Here is a 24,465-nt window from a genome sequence, read left to right as displayed (position 1 = left end):
GGTTTGATGTGTATCTAGCACTACCTTAAGCAGCTTACAGGGCTGATCCAACTGCCTCTGAAATCAACAGAAAGATTTTCACTCACTGATGTCAAAGGGAGTTAAATTGGGTGTCTGACCTCTGGAAACAAGAGGACACGTTTGAGGGCACGTTGTACAGAAAGTGACTGTACTTAAGATGTGAGAAAATGCCAGTGCAGTTATAAGATACTGATGTCAAAAGAAAATGATTGACTCATTTGTCTCTACTGTGACAACTTCTCAAGCTTTGACACCTGTAAACAGCCTTAACTATGTAATATAAACATGAGACTGTACATACAGTAGAACCTCAGAGTTACGAGCACCTCGGGAATGGAGGTTGTTCATAACTCTGAACAAAATATTATAATTGTTCTTTCAAAAGATTACAACTTAACATTGCCTTAACACAGCTTTGAAACTTTGCTATTCAGAAAGGGGGGGGGGGGGGGGAAAGCAGCATTTAAGTAGTTTACATGTAACAGTACTATACTGTATTTGCCTTTTGGGGGGGGGGGGAGGAAGGTGTGTCTACTGCTGCCTGACTGTGTACTTTCAGTTCCAAATGAGGTATGGGTTGTCTGTTCAGTTCATAATTCTGAGGTTCTACTCTATAAATATCCTTGTACTTTAACCCCTATGGGAAAGGCATAACAGAGCATACAATAGCTGTATTTATACAGATATATTCCATTTCTGATTACTGACGATGGCTAAAAGATTACCTATGCTACATTTTCAGTAGTGACAGACAACAACTGATGTCATTTAACTACATTACTTAATAATCACATGCAAGCATATTGACATGAGCTACAGTTTTAATACTTTTAAGAAGCAGCAATTATTATACTACACTTATAAAGGAATCTGCTACAAGTTTCATATCCTCAACTGCTAAGTATTTTTTTTTTAAGTTTACCTTATTGTTCTACTTCATAAATAATCTTGCAGCATTCACATTCCTGGGTCTCATCTCTCTACGAATAGGCAGAACTCTTCAAGTTCTTAAGGTTCTTTGACCCATAAGGGAAGAGGAGCAGACCAAAACAGGAGTCACCATCCCTAACAGTAGTTAAATGCCACCCAAGATTAGCCACTGCCATTAGAACCTTGCAGTTAGATCCTGGTTTTAGCAGGAGGCAAATGTTCCACAAAGAAAAATACGCTAATCAGAAAACAAAACTGAAAACTTAATGCCTCAAACAGTAGAACAAAAAGCCCACAGAAGTGTAAAGACAAAGTCACTCTCTCAAAGTTCCCCTCCAAACTCTGAAAGGAAACGATGAGTTAGTAGGAATTCTGCAAGATGTGTTCTACATAGAAACAGAGGATAAAGTAAACAGATCTGCCTCCTCTAAAAGGTACAATCTGGGCAGGATTCTTACTCCTGGAAAACAAGTAGCTCAGGAATATCCCGAGTGCAATCAGGACTATGGCAACATTGAAAAAAATAATGCCAATGCCAACACCAACAACGAACAAGACACTGTCTCATACGTCATCATCTACAAACAGACATATATTCTGAACAACCTGCATGCAGCCTTAACTCCAATCATAAATATAATTCACCAAAGCATGCACACATACAGATTCAAATTCTGTGACTGACAGGTAAAAGTGACTATCAAATTTAGAAAAGAATAACCTTAGAAAATTTAGAACTAAGCAGCAAAGATCATCCAAGCGTATAACTCTTTCTAAAGACAACAGAAATGACTGCAAAATCTGAAGTCGGTGGTTAAGTTCAGGGAAGGCAACTGACTCCTACTCGCCACTTCTGCTCTTCAGGACAAAAAATTTAAGAATTTAGAAAGCTGAGATACAGGACTGAGATTGCATGGATGGTATCTTTAAAGAAGTACTACTATAAAAGTAGCAGAGTACAAAAGAATTTTACTGTTATCAGCTTTCTTAATATCAATCTTCCTAACAGTCTGATAGCAGATGGATTAATGCTTTGACAATATATTTCAGTTTTTTAAGAGTTTGAAAGTCAGAATCAAGGAAGTAAAGACTGAAAACAGAAGTTTTGCCACTAACTTTAATGAAGTAAGCAATTGCAGGAGAGAAAAGACTGGCTAGTCAGATACCAAATGAAAAGCTCTCTGAAAACTCAGATAGCTCTCTGAAAACTTAGCTCATTTGAAACAGAGAGTGCTCATGAACAGCTTAAGTGTTTGGAAGTTATCCTTGACCCTAAGGATTACAAACACATCACTTGAGGAAACTGAAAAGAGTGCATATGCCAATTCTTGAGATGACATTCCTGACTAAACCAATGGAAACAAGGAGAGATGGTATATGCCTGACCAGAACCCAAGCAAGACTGACCACCATCTGCAACACCAAAGGTAGAAGAGGACCTTAACAGCCACAATTATCACTCATCATCCCACAACTTTTAGCCTGCTGAAGACTTTGCTAGCCTAGCAATGACATTTCCCTTTCTCTTTTTAAAAAAAAAACAAAAACTTCTCCTTGAATATTATGTCTTTTATGTTTAACTATTTAGAAAAAACAACCCTCCCATAACAGCTGAATATATCATGTGTTTCACACATTACCTGTCTCCGAAACATAAACAACAGGATCCTGCTTCAGAACTTTATCAGGTTTTGAAGAGGATTGTTTTCTCTCTGGTGGCTTCTTAGATTTCTTTACTGACTGCACCTCCTCTTCTGAATCTGTATTTGACCACAGGATAAGTATTATTTTCCTCCACATACATACAGTCTTTAAATAACAGTTCAACACATCAGTTATAAAAACATCCACCTGGGGGAGAAAGGTACTCTGCAGAAGCCCAGAATACAGAGAAAAATGAAGCTGTACCGTTCTAATTTAGGAGACCTGTGTTATGGCCACCATCCTTCAACTAGGACAAGGACTAAATGGGACTTCCTTAAGAAGCCATCAATCACCCAGAAGAACTTTTGTTCAACAACAAGAAGCATTCCTTATTACCCATCCCAGGAACTAAGCATGTTGCTTCTGCAGTGGACTGACCTGGAGCATGAAAATTAAACTCCAGTCTGTGACCCAGGGACTTTTTCGTGCCAACTGACACAATGCACAGAGGGTGCACAAGATTTTACAGGGATCTGCCGGATCAAATAGCTCGCTAAAGAATGGCATATGAGGTCTCTACTGAGAACCAGTAGTCCACTGATCATCATAATCATTGCAAAAATGTATGAACAAATAATATTTAAGGAGCTGTGTCTCTATACAGATTATGTGCTTAAGGCAGATAACCAGGAGGTAACATGTCTCAGAAAGGTTCCTTTCAGGTAGGGGGTAACAGAAACGTGTCTCCCTGTCTGGTCACTGTGGATTTGTGAGCTTCACAATGTATGCCTATTTGCATACTGAGCCAGATGCTTATTAAGCGATTGCAAAATGACTGAAAAAAGCAGAGGGAACCCAGCTTATTTAATAGATGGTTACTGTTTACAGCATGACGTGCGTGGTTCAAGGGGACACACTAGCAGAACAAGTATTTAGTTTTTTAAACACGCACAAAACTAGCACCTCTACATTTCTCTAAGAATGAAATGGTCAATCATCTCAGTGATTGAAAAGCCTGCTAGTCTTTTAAAGCATTTGGAGCAGAACTTAAATTTTTCTTCACCCTAATGGAATAGGAGATTTAACGCTCCAGGCACACTGCAGGCACTCAGCAAATTAATAATATATTACAGGTGGCAGCTGGTTTGCATATACTATATGTAGCACGAAACATTAATTTTGAAATATTTCCTTTAAGGCTCCCCAGGGGTATAAGGACTAGCTTAATATACAATTTCTCCTCAGTTTGATGTATTTTCAACATGCTGGCAGGCTTATTTATTTGCGTGTTCTGCAGGTTTAGCACATCCCATTGTTTTTGTTTTAAAATTAGAGCAACCTTGTACTACTGAACCAGAACACACACACAATCAAACAGCCTGCAATGAAAGACACAAGCTGTAGGAAAGCCTGTAATCTTTTTTTCAATTTCATAATAACTCTAGGAGGCTTCAGCATCCAGAGGGGGAAGAAATGACAGTAACAAAGGGAGAAACCAAAAAGCTTCAAATTTTTTTAAACTTAAAAAAACAACCTGATATAGAAAACTTTTTTAGAAAATATTTTAAACTATATCTTCTAGAGAATATTCATTAGAATTGGTTGAGCAGTCTTTTAATTAAATTTTACTTTTTTTTCATATTCTGAAATGTAGAATGTTTTTCCACATCACCAGGCTCCTGTGCCTCTCATACAGAACAGACAGATCAGATCTCATAATTGAAGGACTTAAAATTGCAAAAAAAAATTCTGTCAAGATCTTTAAAACAGAAATCATTCTTTATAGCTGCCATTTAAAAAGATACTGAGTAAACCAGTTCTAATCTAAACTCCAAATCTGGGTTTTTCAAATTGTTGACTAAGGTCTAGTGAAAATTATTTTGCATACATACATGGGTTAGAATTTTTAGCAGATGTTGCTAGAGATGCAATGCTGTATTTTGTGATACTGAGGAGTGACAACAGAAAATGTAACTGTTCATAGTGATAACCACCAAGCAATGAATCACTTTCAGCAACGAGAGCCAAGAGCATCTTGTGTTCAAAATGCTTTTATTTCTTCTTGAGCACAAACCTTCAAGAGGTTGGGTTTTTTTAATGTGTTGCCTTGAGGGGTAACAATTACCTGCTAACCCTCAATTTTAACTGGCAGTATCGCAAAAGACACAAAGCAGCATTCTAAAGCGGTAACAAATTTTACCTGAATCATAGATTATCCTTTTTTTCTTGTTTGTCTGCTTTCGTTTGGAATTATCTTCATTAGATGAATTCTTCACCTAGTAGTAAAAGTCCATTATTTCCACTATCAAGTTCTTTCTTGCTTTCTGTCTACACCTACAGTTCATTAACTAGAAGTTGTAGTATTAATTTCTAGGAGAAACATGGTAATGTCCATGCGTAAAAATAAATTTAAGAACTTAACTGAAAGCTTATAGTTTAAATGACTATAAAACAGGAACGCAACAAGGAGAAGCAAAGTTCATTATATTCCACAAAGATAATAGTTTGGAAAAAAAAATAAAAACACACACAGGCTGCAACTGAAACAAATAAAAGCTTAAACAATTAAAATAATCAGACACCATCCTCAAACACCTCTGAAATTTTAAACAGCTTTGTGGAATTACGTCAACTAATCTAATCAGAAATGTAAAGAACATACTAGTCAATACATGACTTGTTTGCTCCCTCTTTTAACATAACTGCCATAACAGATAGATCAGTGATCCCATCTAGTCCAGTGTCCTGTCTGATAGTGGTCAATACCACACACTTAAATGGAAGTTGATTGTACAGTTGTAAAAAATGCCATAACAGACATCTGCCCATATGGGAGCTTTCTTCCTGGCCCAGTCAAATTGGTGGTTGCCTTCTGACCTGAAGCATTAAGGGTTATAACTTGATTTTGTTTTTTTTGTTTGTTTGTTTTTTAAAAGAAGTCTTATCTAACATAATCTTTCCTGTGGATAATAGGAACATACAATGTTCACCTCTATTCTGAAATCTACTAAGCATTTTACCTTAATTATGCCTTCAATTCCACAACTCAAGTATGGGTTGTATAAAATAGAATTTCCTTATCAATTTTTAAATTGTTGCCTTTCAATTACATTGAACAGCTTCTTGTTCTTGTGTTACAAGTGAGGGTAAAGAGATATACCAAATTCACCTTCTCTATACCATTTAGTATTTTGTACCCTGTCTTCCCTCTCATCTGTCACCTCTTTGAGCTAACAGTGATAATCTTTCAGTCTCTCCTAATTCAGAAATCTTTCCAGGGCTCTAATCATTTTTGTCACCTGTCTCTGAACCACTCCACTTTGTTATATCCTTTTGAGACAGCATAACTAGAACTCAACTCTTTCCACTCATATTAATTACCCTAATTTTAAATATATCTCATTACATATTTTGACTCTGAGCCTACAATGAGCTCCAAGTGGGCAGTGCCCTGAATTACAGTGCTAATCTTTTCCCCCCCAGGCATTAGACAATGGAGGTAATTTAAGTGTACAGGCAAGAATAGTTCATAAGGTCAAGTATGGCAGCTTATTTTAAAAATACATCCTATGGACAGCAATTTAAGTTATGTCAAAGGTGCCTGGGCACGTAAACGCATGCCCTTTCTAGCACGTTCATAAATCTAAATAAATTAGGGTTTGCCTTGGCAGAGCTCCTTACATAATCAGGACCTTAGCTAGATTTGCTTTAAATATTTCATAGGATTGTTTCCATGACAGTATCACAATCTTTTCCCCCCTTCCAAGCATATGGAAAACTAACAATTAATTTATCATACAAGAGAAAAAAAAAAAGTTACAAGAAGATTGGGATGCAGAAACAAAAGCAACTTCTGCTAGGCTAACTCCAATCTCAGCACTATTTTCTATGCTGGATTTGAGAACTGTGTTTGCTTGGTTTTGCTAGCCAAACTTGGTTTAGGAAACACGTTTCTCTTTTTCCACTTCTCATTGCCACCCATGAGACATAGGACCCAAGTTAAATGTTCTCCAGGAAGCAGGAATGCTGACCACAGTGGAGGGCTATGTTACTACAGAATACATTCCATAGTGCCATATTAAATATGCAGGTGAGATTTTTGCTTCTGGTATAAATGTCTCCCTGACTCTGCAAAGGCCAATTAGAATTTATTTTGGTTTTGACTATTGAGAAATGACTCAAACATTTTTTAAATAGCTGATGAGAAACCATTGAAAATAACGTTTAAACCAAGAACACAAGTCAGTTGTAAGGAGTGAGCCACAGAGGCACAGAGCAACCTTCAAAACAAAGCCCAGACCGGACTGCAGCTGAGGAAAGCAAACTGACCTTGATATCCTTTGTTTTCTTCTTCCCATCTGAAGACTCTTCCCCATTTTTGGTTTTCTCTATCTTTTTCACTCTCTCACATTCATGTTTCTTGCCAGTAGGTACAACCCCAAAGAATTTTCTGATATCCTAATAAAGGGGGAGAGGGATTTAAAAAGGCAACACACAATACTTTGACCTTTCACTAAACAAAAGAGCAAGATCATTTTTAAAAAAGCTAATTACTCTCTTAACAACTCTTCAGCCATTCACTGATCTAGAAGTGTTGCTTAAAACCTGTAGAGATGAATGTACTCATATCTAGTCAATACAGGTCTTAGAGATGCAGAGCAATCTTTGCTCAGTTGCGGCACATATGGCAGCACTGGCAGCTTTCCTTTCCACTACAGATCACTCCAAGAGCCTACTTTTCCCCTAGTGGAATATCTCTGCCAGCCATCCTATTGCAAAGCACAACACACATTCACATTACTGATGGGATAAAGTATAACAAACAGTTGCAATTAGCTCCAAAAATATTTAGTAAACTCTGACAAGGATAGCCAAAATGTCAAAGAGTCTTTTATAGATCAAATGAATAACCTACTGGGGGGAAGACCCTAACACTGATGAAACTCCTCAGCAAAGCCCACAGGTAGCTACAGGATATTGAATCCCAGCACCCTCTATCTTTTCAGAATCTGGGGAAAATGGGTCATTTCACCAGGGCTCTAGCATCTGCAAAGCGTTTAGTATAGTTCTCCAGCTAGTAGGTCTCATCATTTTTTCCAAGTTCAAGCAACGTTAATCAACCTAAAGAGATCAAAAGGGTAACATATTTATGGCACCTCCTACCACTAATACACGGAAAAAAAGAGCTTTCTACTTACAAAAGTGAAAGGTTTGAACTTTATAAGGCTCTTGTATAAGCATATAGCATACCCACAAACACAGACCCGACATCTGTTAAGAGCCCTTAAACTTTAAGGCTGTTTACTTAAAAAGGGAATCATCTAGCATGTTATACCTGTTTATAGTCATTGTCTCCAGGAATAGCAGCCATTTTAATGGCAACCATTATAGGAGCAGTACATAATCATTTGGTCTGAATTTATAGCAGGCAGAGGGTGTGGCTTGTGACTATATTCTACCCAGGTAACACTACTTTCTGATTTACTCCCTAGAGATTTCAGCTAAGTAGTTTCTCAGAAATACTAAGACCTGCAGAATTTTCTCATGAACTGTGAGTAATACTAGTTCTTTGGATTTTTTGTAATATTATTTCTGTATATTTACACAAGTTTGTAGAGTCACTGAGAAAGAGCCTTTGTCAATGCCTTACTTTAGATAAGCTTGATGTGAAAGTATACTACTCTGGCTCCTTTCTGAGTTGGATTTAGAAGGCCAAACAGAACATGTGATTTGTTAAACAAGAATTAGCATTTTTTTCCCTGATAAAACCTGAGACTTATTTATTGTCAGGTTTTGAGCTGTCTTCTTGTTTCAGAAGGTTCACTTTAATGAAAACTTGGATTTGCTATATTTAATTTACACCTAAGGTGCTGACCCTGTAAGCAGATGTTTTTGTTTTAGAATGCCATTTATTTCATTTACACAAGGCCCTTAAAGGCTTGAGACCTAAATAATTAATACTATCACATTTGTGTTACTCCGCTATTTTGCAGGTATTCTGTCACTAGAGTAATACCAGTATCTTACAAGTTATGAATTTGACCGTAAATGGATAGTTCTAAAATTTAAAGGGACGCTGTCAACCTCAAACAATGACTGAAGTAGTTTCAAGTGCTACATATGCCTCTGAATCACCATTCCCAATTTTTATAGTCTTCACAATGATACTTCTCTCTTACCTGTTGATGCGTGAAAACTCCACCCAGGCAGAAAAAAACTGATTACAATCCTGCCTGAGGTTTTTCGGTTCAACCCTTATATATTCACTGCTACTAATACTAAGTAAACTAATTAGGAGGAAAGCGGTTTCATTTTCACTTTTCAGTAACAGTCCTCATAGGTGTGATAGAGGTAATTTTTAAGTTAGTTGTATCCCTTTGACTATTCCACCATGACTTAAATTTAAACTAATGACTTGATAATGTACCTGAGACCTTAGTTGCTTTTGTGCTTCTGACACATTTGTCATAATAAATATGAATTGCTCTACATATTCTGCATGCATCAAATATTAGTTATAAATCTACAACACTCATGATACATGTGTATGTAAACATAAGTAACTTTTTTGTTTAGCCAAGTCTTTAATCTTTAGTATCCCTTGCAAATAAGTAATTGTTAATGTTGTAAACACAGGTTTCTGCTGTAACTTTTTCTAAAATGGATAATAAAGAGAAATATGCATATTTCTGTTGTGTGCAAATATTCAATATGTACACACAACAGAAATCACTTTGCACTAGAAATGTTGTTGGGATGAACTAGGTGACCATATAAGGTTTTCTGTCTTTATAGTTTCTTTAGCTAAATATACAGAGGAATTACACTTCCTGGGGACTTATTAATCCAATCTCTTATTAAAGGGACATATAAATGTGTTTAAGAACATTGTAGAATGTGAAGGTTTTATGAAAATGTAAAGTTTTCACAGCTGTTTATACTTCAGTGAAAAGTTTAGCTGAGATTTAAACTGGATTTTTGTCCAACATTTTCAACCCAAACATAATTACAGCCAGTGTGCATGAAAACCAGACAATGACTCTGACTAATCTGTATTTGTTCACCACGTTAAAGTGCAAAAAGTAATCACAATTGATAATAAAAAGGCAGACTTCACTTTCAGTTTTAATAACAAAGTCTGTATGTAATTTCCAAAATTATTTAACCTGACTTGTTTTAATCTCCAGGAAATATATCAGGGTGCTAATTATAAAGAGACTCTCTTCAAAGATGCTGTATTGGTTTTTTATTTCAATTTTCTACCTTGACTTGAGCAAATGGTAGTGTTTCAACCAAAAAAAGCATTTCCATAGAAGAGCAAATCTAAGAGTTGGGTTTAAACTGACATTTGTGTTTCCATGTAAATTTTACAGGTATTCAATAAACACTCACTTCCTAAGTTCTGTCTAGGGCCAGAATGTCAAGGATGTTACCATCTCCCATTCTTTGAAATAGAAACTTAATTAAGAAATTGTTTGAAAGTAACTTGTTTGCCCCAGGTTCTTCCCTTTTTAAATTACAGTAAGTTCCCTGGTTCATTTAGGGCTGTAAAAACCCAAACCATGAAATAAGTTTCATATTCTGGTTCACCAGCTCTCATGATTGCAAAGCAAACTGCTTGTCTTTACAGAAAACTCGCACCACCACTGAACTCCTGTATTTTATTTTAAATACTATGTACTGTTTTAAACAATATTATGGTATGTTTAGTTCGAGTTAGGACATATTTTGTCTCAAAATGAGCTGCTGATTCTCCCATAAACTTCTTTAATGTTTGTTGTAAAATCTACCACTTTCCTTTTATCATGTAAACTGCACCAATATGCACCTTAAATACAAGACATCTGTGGCAGAGTGGGAATTTTTTGTAATATCTTTAATGCCTATGCGTGCCTCAGTTTCCTCTGTACTTCACCTTGCCACCCAACAGGAGCAGAAGATTAATACTGCTCCTGGAATGGTGTAGGAGACAGATATACCTGTCACCTTGCTGTCTAGGTGGAATGAATGGTTGTCAAGGGACTGGTTGAAAGTAACTAGATCAACAGAGGGTCCAGAGAGACAATGCAAGGCCAACTGACTGAAAGATCAATGCTCAAAAGCGGGAAGCTCCAGCAAGTGGGGTTGCAAGCTCAGCCATGGCCCTGCCTGGAGAACAAAGGACCGAGAGGTCACCAGCAAAGGATAGAGTGGGCTTCTAGAGGAAGCTGGCTTCTCCCTCTCCTGGAACTGTTAAAGGGAGAGAGAGATAAGAACCAAGCTGGAGTTCATGATAGCTTGGATGGCACTTGCACTGGCTTAGCTAGGATGGACTATAACTTGAACTTTCTCCTCCCTGGGTACATATACACAGGAATAAAAGCCCCATGGTTTAGCTCGATTTCAGTAAGGCATTTGATATGATTCCACATGGGGAATTATTAGCTAAATTGGAAAAGAGGGGGATCAATATGAAAATTGAAAAGTGGATAAGGAACTGGTTAAAGGGGAGACTACAACGGGTCATACTGAAAGATGAACTGTCAGACTGGAAGGAGGTTACTAGTGGAGTTCTTCAGGGATCAGTTTTAGGACCAATCTTGTTTAATCTTTTTATTACTGAACTTGGCACAAGAAGTGGGACTGTGCTAATAAAGTTTGCAGACGACACAAAGTTGGGAGGTATTGCTAATACAGAGAAGGACTGGGATATCCTACAGGAAGATCTGGATGACTTTGTAAACTGGAGTAATAGTAGTAGGGTGAAATTTAATAGTGAAAAGTGCAAGGTCATGCATTTAGGGATTAATAACAAGAATTTTGGTTATAAATTGGGGACACATCAGTTGGAAGTAACAGAGGAGGAGAAGGACGTCAGAGTATTGGTTGATCACAGGATGACTGAGCCACCAATGTGATATGGCCGTTAAAAAGCTAATGCAGTCTTGGGATGCATCAGGTGAGGTAGTTCCAGTAAAGATAAGGAGCTTGGCGATGCACTCAGGTGAGAGTTCCGTAAAGATAAGGCACGTTCTAGCTATGTTACCATATACAAGTCAACTGGTGAGATTCTCTGGATACCTGTTAGTGCCAGCTTCTCCCCGGCATCTCCAGCCTGTTTTAAGAAGACCTCGCCATTCAACTGGAACAGGTCAGAGAAACGGCCCTACTTAGGATGATCCGAGGACAGAAAACTCTGTCTTATGAAAGGAGACTCAAAGCAGCTTGGCATTGTTCTAGCCTAATCAAGTGGCTTGAGGGGGAGAATTGCATTGCTCGTTTATAAAGTATGCTCAAGTGAATAATTACAGGGGGGAGAGAATATATTTAGCCTCAATACATGTGGTCACAAGAACAAATTGCCGGATATAAACTGGACAATTAGGAAGTTAGACTTGGAAATTAGATGAAGGTTTCTAACCATTAGAGGAGTGAAGTTCTGGAACAGCCTTCCAAGGGGAGTAGTGAGGTCAGACATATCTGGCTTCAAGACTAAGCTTGATAAGTTTATGGAGGGGATAGTATGATGGGATAGCCTAATTTTGGCAATTAATTGATCTTTGATTATTAGTGATAAATATACCCAATGGTCTGTGATGGGATGTTACATGGGGTGGGATCTGAGTTACTACAGAAAATTCTTTCCTGGGTGCTGGCTGGTGAGTCTTGCCCACATGCTCAGGGTTTAACTGACTGCCATAGTTGGTGTCAGGAAATAATTTTCCTCCAGGGCAGACTGGCAGAGGCCCTGGAGGTTTTTTCACCTTCCTCTGTGGGGCACGGGTCACTGCACCTTGAGGTCTTTAAACCACGATTTGAGGACTTCAATAACTCAGACTTAGGTTAGGGGTTTGTTACAGGAGTGGGTGGGTGAGATTCTGTGGCCTGCATTGTGCAGGAGGTCAGACTAGATCAGCCTGCACAACTCGTAAAGCAGCGAGGGCCACATTACTCCAAATAAAACAGCTGAGGGCTGAAACCCCCCGGCCCCACGGAAACACCCCACCCCAGCACCTCCCGGCCCCGCGAAAACACCCCGCTCCAGCATCACCCAGCCCTGCAGAAACAAACCGTCCTTCCCCAGCGCCACCCCTCCAAAACAGCTGTGGGTCAAAAAGGAAGGTTGGGGGTGGGGAGGTGATACTTGATTTTAAATCAACCAGGGGCTCCCAGCTGAAGAGGTGGCTGGGTGCCCTCAGGGGCAAATTAAAGGGCCTGGGGCTCCAGTGGCTAGGGGAACCCAGAGCTTTCCAGGGCTGGGGCAGGGATTTAAAGGGCCCAGAGCTCCTGCCACTGAGGGGAGCCCGAGCCCTTTAAATCCCAGCCCTAGCCCATCCGCTGGAGCCGAGCCAGGACTCAAAGGGCTCTGGGCTGCCCGCAGCAGCGGGGAGCCCTGAGCCCTTTAAATCTCAGCCGCAGCCAGGAATCTCTGCGGGCAGCACAGAGCCCTTTGACTCCCGGCCGCAGCTGGGATTCAAAGGGCTCCGGGCTGCCCACAGAGCGCCGTGTGCGAGGGATTTCGAATTCCCCCCCCAGGCCCCATAGTGAGGCTCCACGGGCCACATGTTGTGCAGGCCTGGACTAGATGATCATAATGGTCCCTTCTGACTTTAAAGTCTATGAGTCAAGTATCGAGGTAGCTGTGTTAGTCTGTATCCACAAAAAACAACAAGGAGTCCAGTGGCACCTTAAAGACTAACAGATTTATTTGGGCATAAGCTTTCGTGGGTAAAAGACTTCACTGTCAACACTGGTTCCCCCTCGTGAGGTACTCCCTTCTCTTAGTTTGTCATATAATGCGTGCATCTGTAACTTTCACTCCATGCTTCTGAAGAAGTGAGGTTTTTTTTTACCCACAAAAGCTTATGCCCAAATAAATCTGTTGGTCTCTAAGATGCCACCACACTCCTTGATGTTTTTACTGTCATCCAAGTTGGGCTTGCAGGGCTAAAAACTGCTATGTAGATGTTCAGGCTTGGGCTCAAGCTCAAATGTCTACAGAGCAATTTTTAGCTCATGAGCCAACTGATCTGGTTCAGACATGGATATTTTTATCCCCATGTAGAATTAATCTCTGTGCTAATCCAAGGACTTTGATTCTATATGCTAGGTGACTAATAAATTAATTGTTACCCTGTTTTGAAAAGGCTGCCTGATGTTTCTGCAGTGAGAGCACTGCATGATGAAGTACAGTACAAGCCTCCCACAGGGGGCTGGTTTAGGAGGATTTGCTGCCAGGTGCCACAGAGACACAGATTGCTGATGCCCAAAGGCCCAGTTCAGGGGTGGGCAAACTTTGGCCCAAGAGCCACATCTGGGTGAGAAAATTGCATGCAGGGCCATGAATGTAGGGCTGGGGCACGGGGGTGCGGTGCAGGAGGGAGTGCGGAAGGGGGTGTGGTGTGCAGGAAGGGGCTCAAAGCAAGGGGTTGGGGCAGAGGAGGAGTGCGGGATGTATGAGGGGGTTGGAGTGCAGGAGGGGTTCAGAGTGTGGGCTCTGGCCTGGCGCTGCTTACCTGGGGTGGCAGCAGCACACACCGGGGCTAGGGCAGACTCCCTGCCTTCCAGCCCTGACCCCATGCCACTCCCGGAAGTGGCCAGCACCACATCCCTACAGCCCCTGAGAGAGAGGGAGCATTCTGCACGCTGCCCTTTCCTGCAGGTACCTCCCCGGAAGCTCCCACTGGCTGCGCTTCCCCGTTCCCTGCCAATGGAAGCTGTAGGGGGTGGTGCCTGCAGACAAGGGCAACACATGGAGGCCTCCGTCCCCGCCCTCTCACCACCTTCCCCAGGAGTCACAGGGATGTGGTGCCGGCCACTTCTGGGAGTGGTGCGGAGTTCCAAGGGTGGTGATCCCACGGGTCGAATCTGGCCTACAGGTTGTAGTTTGCCCACCCCTGGCCCAGTCTTGGGCCACAGGCCAGCCCCACTAGAAGTGTGTGGGTCCTTGGGGCCTGGCACACTGAAGAGTTCACTCCCAAAGAACTGGTTACAGGCTGCGGCATACACCGAACCTTGTGGATTTGTGACAGTATCTACCAAAAATAACCACAGTATCTTAGACTGATAGGTAATGTGGTGACACTAGTAGAAGAGTGACCAAAGCAGTCTACAAAACACCTAAGCTGCAACCCATTGGTGCTTTCTTTATTATACAGGTCTGGCTCAATGAGACTAATGATTTTTAACAGACAAGAGACAATGAATTATTTGTCTTTAATGGCTGGGTAAGTGTTCTTGTTTCCATTGCTGGTGAACTCAAACAAGCATCTTCTATTTATCCATCAAGCATTGTTCATGCAAACACTATGGCTTGTCTTTTGGTAACTGCATTATGGTCACAAGGTTATTATCTGTAGGTTTTTAACTTCAAAATTTGTCTCCCTTTGTTAACACAATGTTCCATTCTCTTGCTGCAAATCATCCTTTGATCCCCATATCAAGGCAGAAGTAGCTTTCTTCAATTGTTTAAAATTAGTTTCTCAGCAAATTGCCAAAACTTGAAGATAATAGCATATAATCGACATGAACACACTTTCTAAATAAAGGCTTAGATTTGAGTGCTTACTTTACCTTAAAGCAACTAAACTAAAAGACTGTACATATCCTTCAAGTGTCCTCTGTTTACCATCTTCAGCATTGCTATACTAGCCTTCAAATTCTTCTTCAGACATCCCATTTTTTTCCAGAGGAGAAAGATAATCTTGTTAGAAACTATTGGATTGTAATAGGTGTACGGATGAAACTATTCTTGCATTATATGAAGCTAAAAATAGGAGAAGCAAAATGGAACTTACTTCATGCCATTGATATACATATGGGAATAACACCAAAAAAAATAATCTATAGGCCTGGTCTATACGAGACTTATGCCAGGAGCATAAAGAGGTGCGATCCCTGACTATCATAGCTGTTTCAGCAGAAGCCCCTAGCGCAGCCCATATTATACCAGTAAACATGCAGTTTTGCTGGTATAGCTTGTTTTGCTTCTGAGCACTGGTTTTACTACACCAGTACCGAACACAGCTTCCAGATAGAATTGCATCCAAACTCTTGAGTGCTTTGCTGGTATAGTATACCAGTATTCTTATACAAATAGAATGTTGTTAAAGTAGACATAACCCAGGTAAAACCAGAGCAAAACAACTGACTGGTCCATATCTTGAGTCCAAATGACTGAACTACTTATTAGTTCTAATTTAATCCTAAAATGGACCACTTCCTTTCTTTTTAGTTAGGATACCAACCTAAAAAGGAAATGTTCTGATTGACCATACTTTTCTAAATGTCATACTGTATATTTTAAATATTGGTATATGAGAAAACCTGGCATTATATGCATGCTAACTTCTTGAAATGCTGTCTGAAATGAACATTTTAAAGAGTCTCTTGCCCTCTGATGGATATATAACAGCAGCAGCACCAACACTGCTTAAATGTTGGATTTTTCCTGTGCTTATAAGTGGAGGCTACTGCCATCCAACAGGCAACAGTCAGGTGTGATTCCTCACTTGCCCAGAGGCAGCGTGCCAATCTCTTTTCTCCAAAAAATCATAAGGAAAAAGCCCCAGTTACATCCACCAATATGGCTGTCCCAGAGCAAACCCTAAGGACAGACAAGTAAAACTAACAAACACTAACTTGCACCGCCGCAAGGTTCAAGCCAGGGCTAAACTGCAGTTTAGAGCAGTTTGCCTATTTTGCAGGAGGGGCTTGCAACAGTGATTGAACATACATGACAAACTCCCATTGTAGACAAGCCTTAGTAATTGGATTCCCTTCCCTTACATTAAATACTATTTTCTCTCATGGAAGAAGTTCCATGAAGTTTTCTTCTTGCCTTGCTCTCAATAGTTTGTTCCCTTCAAGCAGCTGAAACAGGATAAGCTCTGCCTCTCATGGGCCAACTGCCTCACGCATGTTACTTTTCTTCAGTGCAATCAGTACTAAAATTAAACCGATGAAGTATATAACATTTGTCTGGAGTAAACTGAAATAGATGAGAAGCACAAAAGTAATTTTCACAGAAGAACTATGAAGGAAGAATTCCTGATATTCTATATCCAGTTCCAATTCCTATAGCACAGTGTTAAAATAAAAGGACAGAAAACGCACCTATTTTGTGTTCGTGCCCTCTCACTGCAAACATTAAGTAACTAACGCTGGAAATAGCCAGTTTAAAATGCACCTTTTGGACCTCTTCATATATAATTCTAGTCCTCTACAAGTCTAGTAGCAGTCTTCCCTGGGAAGCAGTATACACTTGCAAATTTCATTGTGAAGAGAGCAGAGCTCAGTTTGAAACCTCAAGCAGTTTATCAATACAATTCAAGCAATAGTTATTTAACATTAGTTTAGCATAATTCATTTCCAGAAGCAAATAAACTAAACCACATTGGGTATATCTACATGGGACTAAGCAACCCATAGCTGGCCCATGTCCACTTACTCAGGGTCACAGGGCTTACGCTCCAGAGCTAAAAATTGCTGTTGAGATGTTCAGATGTTGACCCTTGCAGGCTCCCAGGGCTTGGGGTCCAGCCCAAGCCCAAATGTCTACACAGCAATCTTCAGCCTCCAAGCATGAGCTAGCTGACAGTCCCACTAGAGGATTTTTTATCCTTCTATAGACATACCTATTAAGCCCACTTTAATTCTGAACAGCAGCATCTGGTGATGTAATACAAGTTAACTAATCTACTTTAAATACACCTCTTTAATTCGGATTAATTTTCCTGCATCTCCCTATGCAGACAAGACACCTCAACAATTGCACCAGTTTGGTGAAATTGTTTTAGAACCCTACCTTAGTTAAATCAGTGCAAATTACATAGAACAGGCCTAAGAAAGATCATATAATCAAGAGAAACACTTTATTATGAATTACCTCACTTAGCACCATAAATGGGTAATGGGCAGGGAGAGGGGCTAAATATATGCATAAACTAGAACCAAAATAAAGCTGTTTTAATTCACATCTTTAGTTACTTAGGCAAAAATCTATACATGGACACCCTTAATTTGGATTAAGTATCCTATTTAACTTGATTTTTACTGACGTTAAACTAGGGCACTCAGTCCAAAATAAATATCAGTATATAGACATACTGAAACAACTAAAATTGTGAATTAAAAGAGAAACATTTATTTTGGTTCCAGCTGATGTGAAGCTAGGACAGCCCAGCACTAACAGCGTCCTAAGACAAGGAGCAGTACTGGGGCTGATACAGACTAACTCAGCTACCCCTCTGAAACCAGTGTCCTAAGAGGGGCACCACAGCCAAGGAGCTAAGTAGGACACACAGGATCACATGTAGAATACAAACTTAATTCACTTTACTATCTCCAATATGTGGCACTTGGCAGGTGGGAGTGTGAAAGAACGACTTGCCCCTGCCCCTAAAACACCCACGGAAAGGCCAGAAGGCCCTTCCAAAGGGGAAGTCAGTAACCCCCACAGCTGACTTTAGCAGCACAAGGAAACGTCTCCCCCTCCTCCGCCAGCAGCGCTCCCTCACGTTTCCTAGACGATAAGGAAGGTCTCTGCCCCAACCATCGCTTTGAACAGCAAGAGCCAGGACACTCGCTGCTGCGGCCTCGCCGGCGGGGAGCCTGGGGAACCTTTCCGCGCGGGGGCAACCGGGCGGGTCACAGCCTCGTTTCAGGGCGCAGTGAGGGAGCCCGCCTCGCCTGACGGCGCTGGGGTCGCACGTGCCGGCCGAGCGGGAGCGCTACCGGCACCCACTCCCCGGGGAGAAGGGGGTGTCGGAGCCAGCTACCCACCCCCGCCGCGCTCACCATGTTGCCGGGGTAGTTTATCTCGTTAGCGGGTAATAGCGGCCCTCCTCCTGCGCCATCCCCCCTTCGCGCCAACGCCAAACGCGCGGCGCGTGGGATGACGTCACTAACGCGACGGCTGAGGCGAGTGCCGATTGGAGGCGGTGGGGGTGGCAGGTGGAGGGCGGTGACTGGATGGGGGTAGGATGGAAAGTGGTGGGACTGGAGCCTGTTAGATATTTAAGGGGATGCGGCAGACGTAGGTTGACAGATGCCTAGTCCAGGTGCTTAATTTCCAGCTGGGCACCGTATCCTTGGGTTTGCCTGGAAAGCATGTTGAAGTCTTTTATTTACAATCATCTAGCTGTTGTAGATAGAGCCCTACCAACTCTGTGGTCCATTTTGGTCAATTTCATGGTCATAGGAATTTAAAAATCATAAATTTAATGATTTCAGCTATGTATATCTGAAATTTCGTGCTGTTGCATTTTTAGGGGTCTGGACCTAAAAAGGAGTTGTGGGAATTGCAAGGTTATTGTAGGGAGGGTTGCGGTACTGTAACCCTTACTCAGGGCCAGTGCAACCATTTAGTCTCCTAGGACGTTAGGATTTGGGGGGGGGCGGCATTTTCTTCAGCAGTGACCGCAGTGGCCAGATCTTCAGCCACCTTGGTCACCGCCGGCGTTTAGGTGGAGGGAGCTGAGGCAGGGGAGCACGGGGAGGGCCGACTGCAGTAAGGGGGGGGGCACTGCATGCTGGGGAACTCTCTGCCCCTGCTCACCCCTGCCTCCTCCCCAAGCACGCCGTGGCTGCTTCACTTCTCCCACCTCCCAGGCTTGTGGCGCCAATCAGCTTAGGTGCCACAAGCCTGGCGGGCAGGAGAAGTGAAGCAGCGACGGCATGCTCTGGGAGGAGGCAAGGGTGAGCAGGGGTGGGGAAGTGCACCTCAGGGCGGAGGCAGGGAGCTGCCGTGGAGGGGCTGCCTCAGGGCAGAGCTGCCATTGGGAGGCACCTCAGGGCAGGGGGACGGGGAAGGGCACAAGGTGGAAGTTTCACCTAGGCCGCAAAACATCCTTGCACTCGCCCTGCCCTTACTTCTGCACTGTTGCTAGTGGGGTGCTGCCTTCAGAGCGGGGCACCTGGCCAACAGTCTCTGCTCTTCAGCCACCCAGCTCTGAAGGCATCACAGAAGTAAGGTCGGCAATACCACTATCCCCACCACCACCACCTTGTGACCCTGCTGAAACTCCCTTTTGAGTCAGGACCCTCAATTTGAGAAATGCTGGTCTCCTCCATGAAATCTGTATAGTATAGGGTAAGAGCCCACAAAAGACCAGATTTCATGGCTGTGAATTTGATAGGGCCCTAGTTATAATGAAATTATTATTTGAAATGTAGTTTAAAACCATCACCATGTCCAGAACAGTGTGCCTCAACCTTGTCCTGAGTTTGCTGCTCCTCATCCTTCCCCACTTACACCTCAGGCCTAGCAGGGTCCTGACTCCTGAGAAGTCATGCTGTGCTGAAGAACCAGCTCTGTATAGAAGGGCTCCTTTCAGTGGGAGGCTTTTCTTCATCTTCTCCTGCTTTTACCTCAGTCTTTGCAATTTTCATTTGTCTGCCGCTGTACCATCTTTGTCTATGCCCTCCGCCCAATTCCATCTGTCTATTCTATATGGGCTCCCATCACCCAAGTCTTTGAACACCTCACAAACATTAATTAATTAATCCCCAATCTGCCACGATAAGGTAAGGTATGCATTAACTAAAGTTAGGCCATCAAAAGTGCCAGGATGGAAGACCAAGAAAAAGCCAGGGTGCTGGAATCATAGTGAGTCTGCCAATTTTGAACCAACGAATTAATAGCCATGCTTAAAGAGTTTTTCAGAATAAATTAAGGCCTGAAAGTATGTCTGATTTGTTTTGTTTTTCTTGCTTTTTACCTTTAGAAATATCAGACGTCAAATCTGGTCTTTCTTGGTTTTGCTAGAAGTCTCAGATTTGGATTTTGAATTCTCAGCCTTCAACTGAAGCCATGTTCCCTCAGTTAAAGGCTGAGAGAGATCAAAATCCATATGTGAGACCTTTACCAAAACCAGGAAGTCTTTTATAAAGATGTTAATTTTTCAGAGACATTTTTCTCCCAATTTTTTCTCAGATTACTGCATTGAATGGGCATTAAAAACAATAACAAAAATGAGATTATTTAAACAGTCCAAATAAAATTAAGTTCCCATCTCAGTCAGGTTTCATTTTACTTGACTTCTCTGATATCATAAACTTATTAGTTCTCTAGTTTCTAGGTCTTTCAGGAAAAACAGGTTACAATGAACCTGAATTTATCATATTAAAAACAAGGCTAACCCTCACCTTTTTTTAAAGAGAAAAAAACTCTCAGACCTTCTTTATATCACACAGAAGCAAACAAGGGTTCAAACCCAATTGTTTCTTTTATAGGTGCTGCTTCACGTGTTATCTTTTGGATGAGTCCTGATCACTTGTGCTTATTACAAATCCACTGTCACTTTTTCCAAGAACAGGAAAATCTACTGTGGTACTGTAGTCAAATTCCAATATGGGTAATTACATTTTGCTTGTCTTAATTCCGCATATAATTTAAAGTGGATATGGTATTTTTCTCTTCCTATTCTATATTGTTGGAAGGTTTTGTACAGATAAAACTGCCAAATTTTAATTCTAAAGGTTGGGTGTGTATTAATAGTGTAGAATCTGTAGACTTACCTTGCCTGAGCAGAATGCCCTGTACTATCAGTTAAATAAGATCCATTAAATGAGAGGTGCTATATAAAAGCAAAATCATTATTCCATCTCTTTTTTTCCCCTCTTGGTCAGCAAGCATCATATAATAATATTTTCCTGAGCATCTGGGGGTTAGTTTATTTTTCCAGGGGTTTTCTATGCAGAATTCTATAGTTACTGCTCAGACAGTCTTCAACCTTGGTGCTTTTTAAAACGGTTTAAGCCCTTTATAATCTGGCTGAGAGTTTTACTGATAAGATAAATTGTGTATCTGGATAAAGAGATAAAGCAGTAAAGCAGTTGTTTAGCTGTTGGAATTTTATAATTAAAGAAGTCTGTTTTACTTATGCAACAGGTTTAAGGTGAGGTCTTTGAACTTCTAAAATTAAAAAAACTTAGAGATGGAAAATGTGGAGGATGCTTCTTGGATATGGATCTGTTTGTCCGGCATGACAGAACATATTTTGTCTGTAGTGTTGAGCTGAAGAATTCTGTGTAGTTTGAAAGCTTGTACCTTCCACCAACAGAAGTTGGTCCAATAACAGATATTACTTTACTTACCTTGTCACAGATCATATTTTAACATTAATGATATCCTACTACTAGGCTGTTTAATTCCTTAATTCTGATTTTGTGTTTTGACAATGTCTTGTATAGGGATTGTTATTCCTTTATGAATGTACATAATCATGTGGAATATACATTCTGAACATTAGCATAGCTTGTGAATTAACATTTCTGTATGTACTCAGTGCAAATCAAACTTGCTTTTAGGTAGTTTTATATAAATTACCCAGTATGCTACGGTATTGTGATGACTATACAAAGGAAAATGTATCACATTTAAATGTTTCTAATTGTGTATTTATAGATACATAATAATCCTTATTAGACCCTGATTTGATCCACAGATGTTCCTACTACCAGAATTAAGAGTAGCTGACATTTGATAGAGCCACACAAAGTGTTTAAATAATGTTAAAGAATTATAGTACGTGGTTATCTCTGTTTGTATTTGATAAAGTTGCCTAGAATAACATTAAGCTGATTACTATTTGCCGTGACACATTCCTATTTCTTGGAAGTCAGGATTTTAACCCTTTATGAACAACCAGAGCTGCGTAAAGTCTTGGAGTGGTTATGTTTGATTCTGGTTATAGAGAAAGGTGTGTGTGTGTGTGTGAATTTAATATTTTGCTTATGCCACCAGAATCATGAAAAGGTGTTCATTTATATTACGAAATACTTGTAGTTGCTGTAAAATAAGGAATGTGCTTCCCATCTGATCTTGTCATAGACTGTGGCTCGTGCTTTAAAGAGACGTTATACAGTGAAAAATCATATTTTGTAAAAGTACCTATGAAGCAAATTATATATTTAAACTGTATAAACTGAAAAAGGTTAAAAATCTAATTTACTAGTTTGCTTTTTAACATTTGGCAAGTTACTTATGGCCTGTTTTTTTTTTCCAGGAGTAATAGCCTGATTTTCAGAAGTGATTATCTGTGCTTCAGCTTCCTCATCTGTAAAATGAGGATGGAGTTACCCATGTCTGTTGCAAAAAATGACAGAGAATCATTAGTATTTCTCTCAAATTGGGAAATGAAAACAGTTTAGGCAGTTTCACTCTTATTAATCAATTTCTGGTCCTTTCACTTTCTTATAGTCTAATATCATGCTGCAACCTTAGGCTTCAAACACTACATGAGAATTGCTTTATTTTTAAAAAGCAACTTTCATGAGTTTTTTGGGTTTTTTTGAGAAACTCCTTTAGTTTTCTATGAAATCTGCATTTTAAGTCAGGTTTGAGCTGATTGTTAATTTAAATTACTTACATATCTTTTTACTTTCTAATGCGGGGTGGGGGTGCTTTTAACAGCTCCTAAAGAAACTTCCTGTAATCCTGAGGATACAAGAAAGTACAACAGAAGTGTATCCTGAAAAATGTTGAAATAAGAATTCCATTTTTTGTAATGGTAGAAATTTGTTTTAATCCAATCAATTTTCAATAATCAAGAGTCCAATACTCTGTAGGTTGTTTTTGGACAATTCCTCTGGGAGCATTCAACATATTGAGTTATCTGGAAAGTAAGAAATCCATATCTCTCACATTGTAAAGTACTGGAATTTGCATTTAGAGGCAGAATTAAATTATCTAGAATTCTTTTGTAAATCCACAATCTATCTTAGCTTTTCTATTTACCCATCACCATCCTATGTCATGTTTTCAGTAAGGAGTTGATCCAGACTCAATAGGAGATTTGGATGTGCAAAGAACATATGAATAGGGTCTTGATATATATTACGCGGTAGAGGACACTACATAAACTGACTTGTTGCTTTCTTTGTCCTTGATGGTAGGAGATCAAGGCAGCTGATGCTAACATAAAGATTATGCTGTCTTTAGGAGGACTTTGTAACTTAAATATTTTCCCTGTCTATCTTCGTTTGAATATTCAGACAGAATGATTGTATAACATCCCGAATTATCAGCTATTTGTTTGATTAAATCACCAATTAATCTCCCCTCCCCCCCGATTCTTCTCCTGATCAATTGTGGTCTGTTGAAATACTGTAGAAGCTTGAAACAACATTGTAACATGTTTCCCTACATAGCTATAGCTAATTGTTTCAAACAAGCTATTGCAGTACATGTTCATTTGCGTATCACTTAAGTATGTTTGTTTTAAGAGTAAAGAAAAACAATTACAACAACTTTCTGGGTTAATTTCAAACTTCATATTGCACATTAGCAAAAAGATGATATTTTTAAGCCACTATTGCTAATATCAATAGCTCTACTTTTTTTTCAGAAACTTACAATTTGGCCCAGTTTGGGTGGATTTTCACAGGAGTAGCAAAAGGCACATTTCTGATACAAAGGCCACTCCCCCTGCCAAGTTGAAATCCCTGCTCCAAAGCATGGAAGCCCTAGAGCTTCTCAAAGAAAAGGTCACCAGAATTTTTTAACATGGGAAAACCAGTGTATTTTACTTTGGCCTTATTCTCAGAAGAGACTGGACTGTTTTGGCTGAGATTTTCCAAAAAGAGTCAGCCTAACGTAGATGCCCAGCATGTAAAATTTCACCTCAATATTTATAGTTTGGCAAAGTTATAAGAAACTGAAAACAGGATCTTATAGTGGTAAGTATTGGGCAGTCTTCAGAGCTGCCCAGAGGATTCAGGGGGCCTGGGACAAAGCAATTTCAGGAGCCTCTTCCATAAAAAAAAGTTGTAATATTATAGAATACTATATTCTCATGTGGGCCCCTGCTCAAATTGCCCCACTGCCCCCCCCCAGATCCTGCCCCGGGTTGCCTTGGGAAAAATAAATGTTTAAAAACCTTCCGCATC

At 40.4% G+C, this 24,465-nt stretch overlaps 1 protein-coding gene across 2 annotated transcripts in view; it reads right to left on the bottom strand.

The window, feature by feature from the left end:
• Positions 1-18,474, bottom strand: part of RFC1 (replication factor C subunit 1) — a 71,244-nt gene extending 52,770 nt beyond the window's left edge. The window contains exons 1-4 of one of the 2 annotated variants that reach the window (XM_032790725.2): positions 18,373-18,474; positions 6,925-7,053; positions 4,796-4,871; positions 2,592-2,711 (exon numbers count right to left, since the gene is read on the bottom strand). In XM_032790725.2, coding sequence (XP_032646616.1) covers positions 2,592-2,711; positions 4,796-4,871; positions 6,925-7,053; positions 18,373-18,375 — 328 coding nt within the window. In that variant the 5' untranslated portion in view covers positions 18,376-18,474. Of the gene's footprint in view, positions 1-2,591; positions 2,712-4,795; positions 4,872-6,924; positions 7,054-16,309; positions 16,397-18,372 lie in introns of those variants that run through there. The other variant, XM_075066534.1, reaches the window with a different exon arrangement.
• Between the last annotated feature and the right edge of the window lie 5,991 nt (positions 18,475-24,465).

Source organism: Chelonoidis abingdonii, chromosome 5 (genome assembly GCF_003597395.2).
Source record: "Chelonoidis abingdonii isolate Lonesome George chromosome 5, CheloAbing_2.0, whole genome shotgun sequence".
NCBI lineage: Eukaryota > Metazoa > Chordata > Testudines > Testudinidae > Chelonoidis > Chelonoidis abingdonii.
Note: the sequence above shows the minus strand (reverse complement) of the source record. Positions and strands in the feature narration are given on the sequence as shown.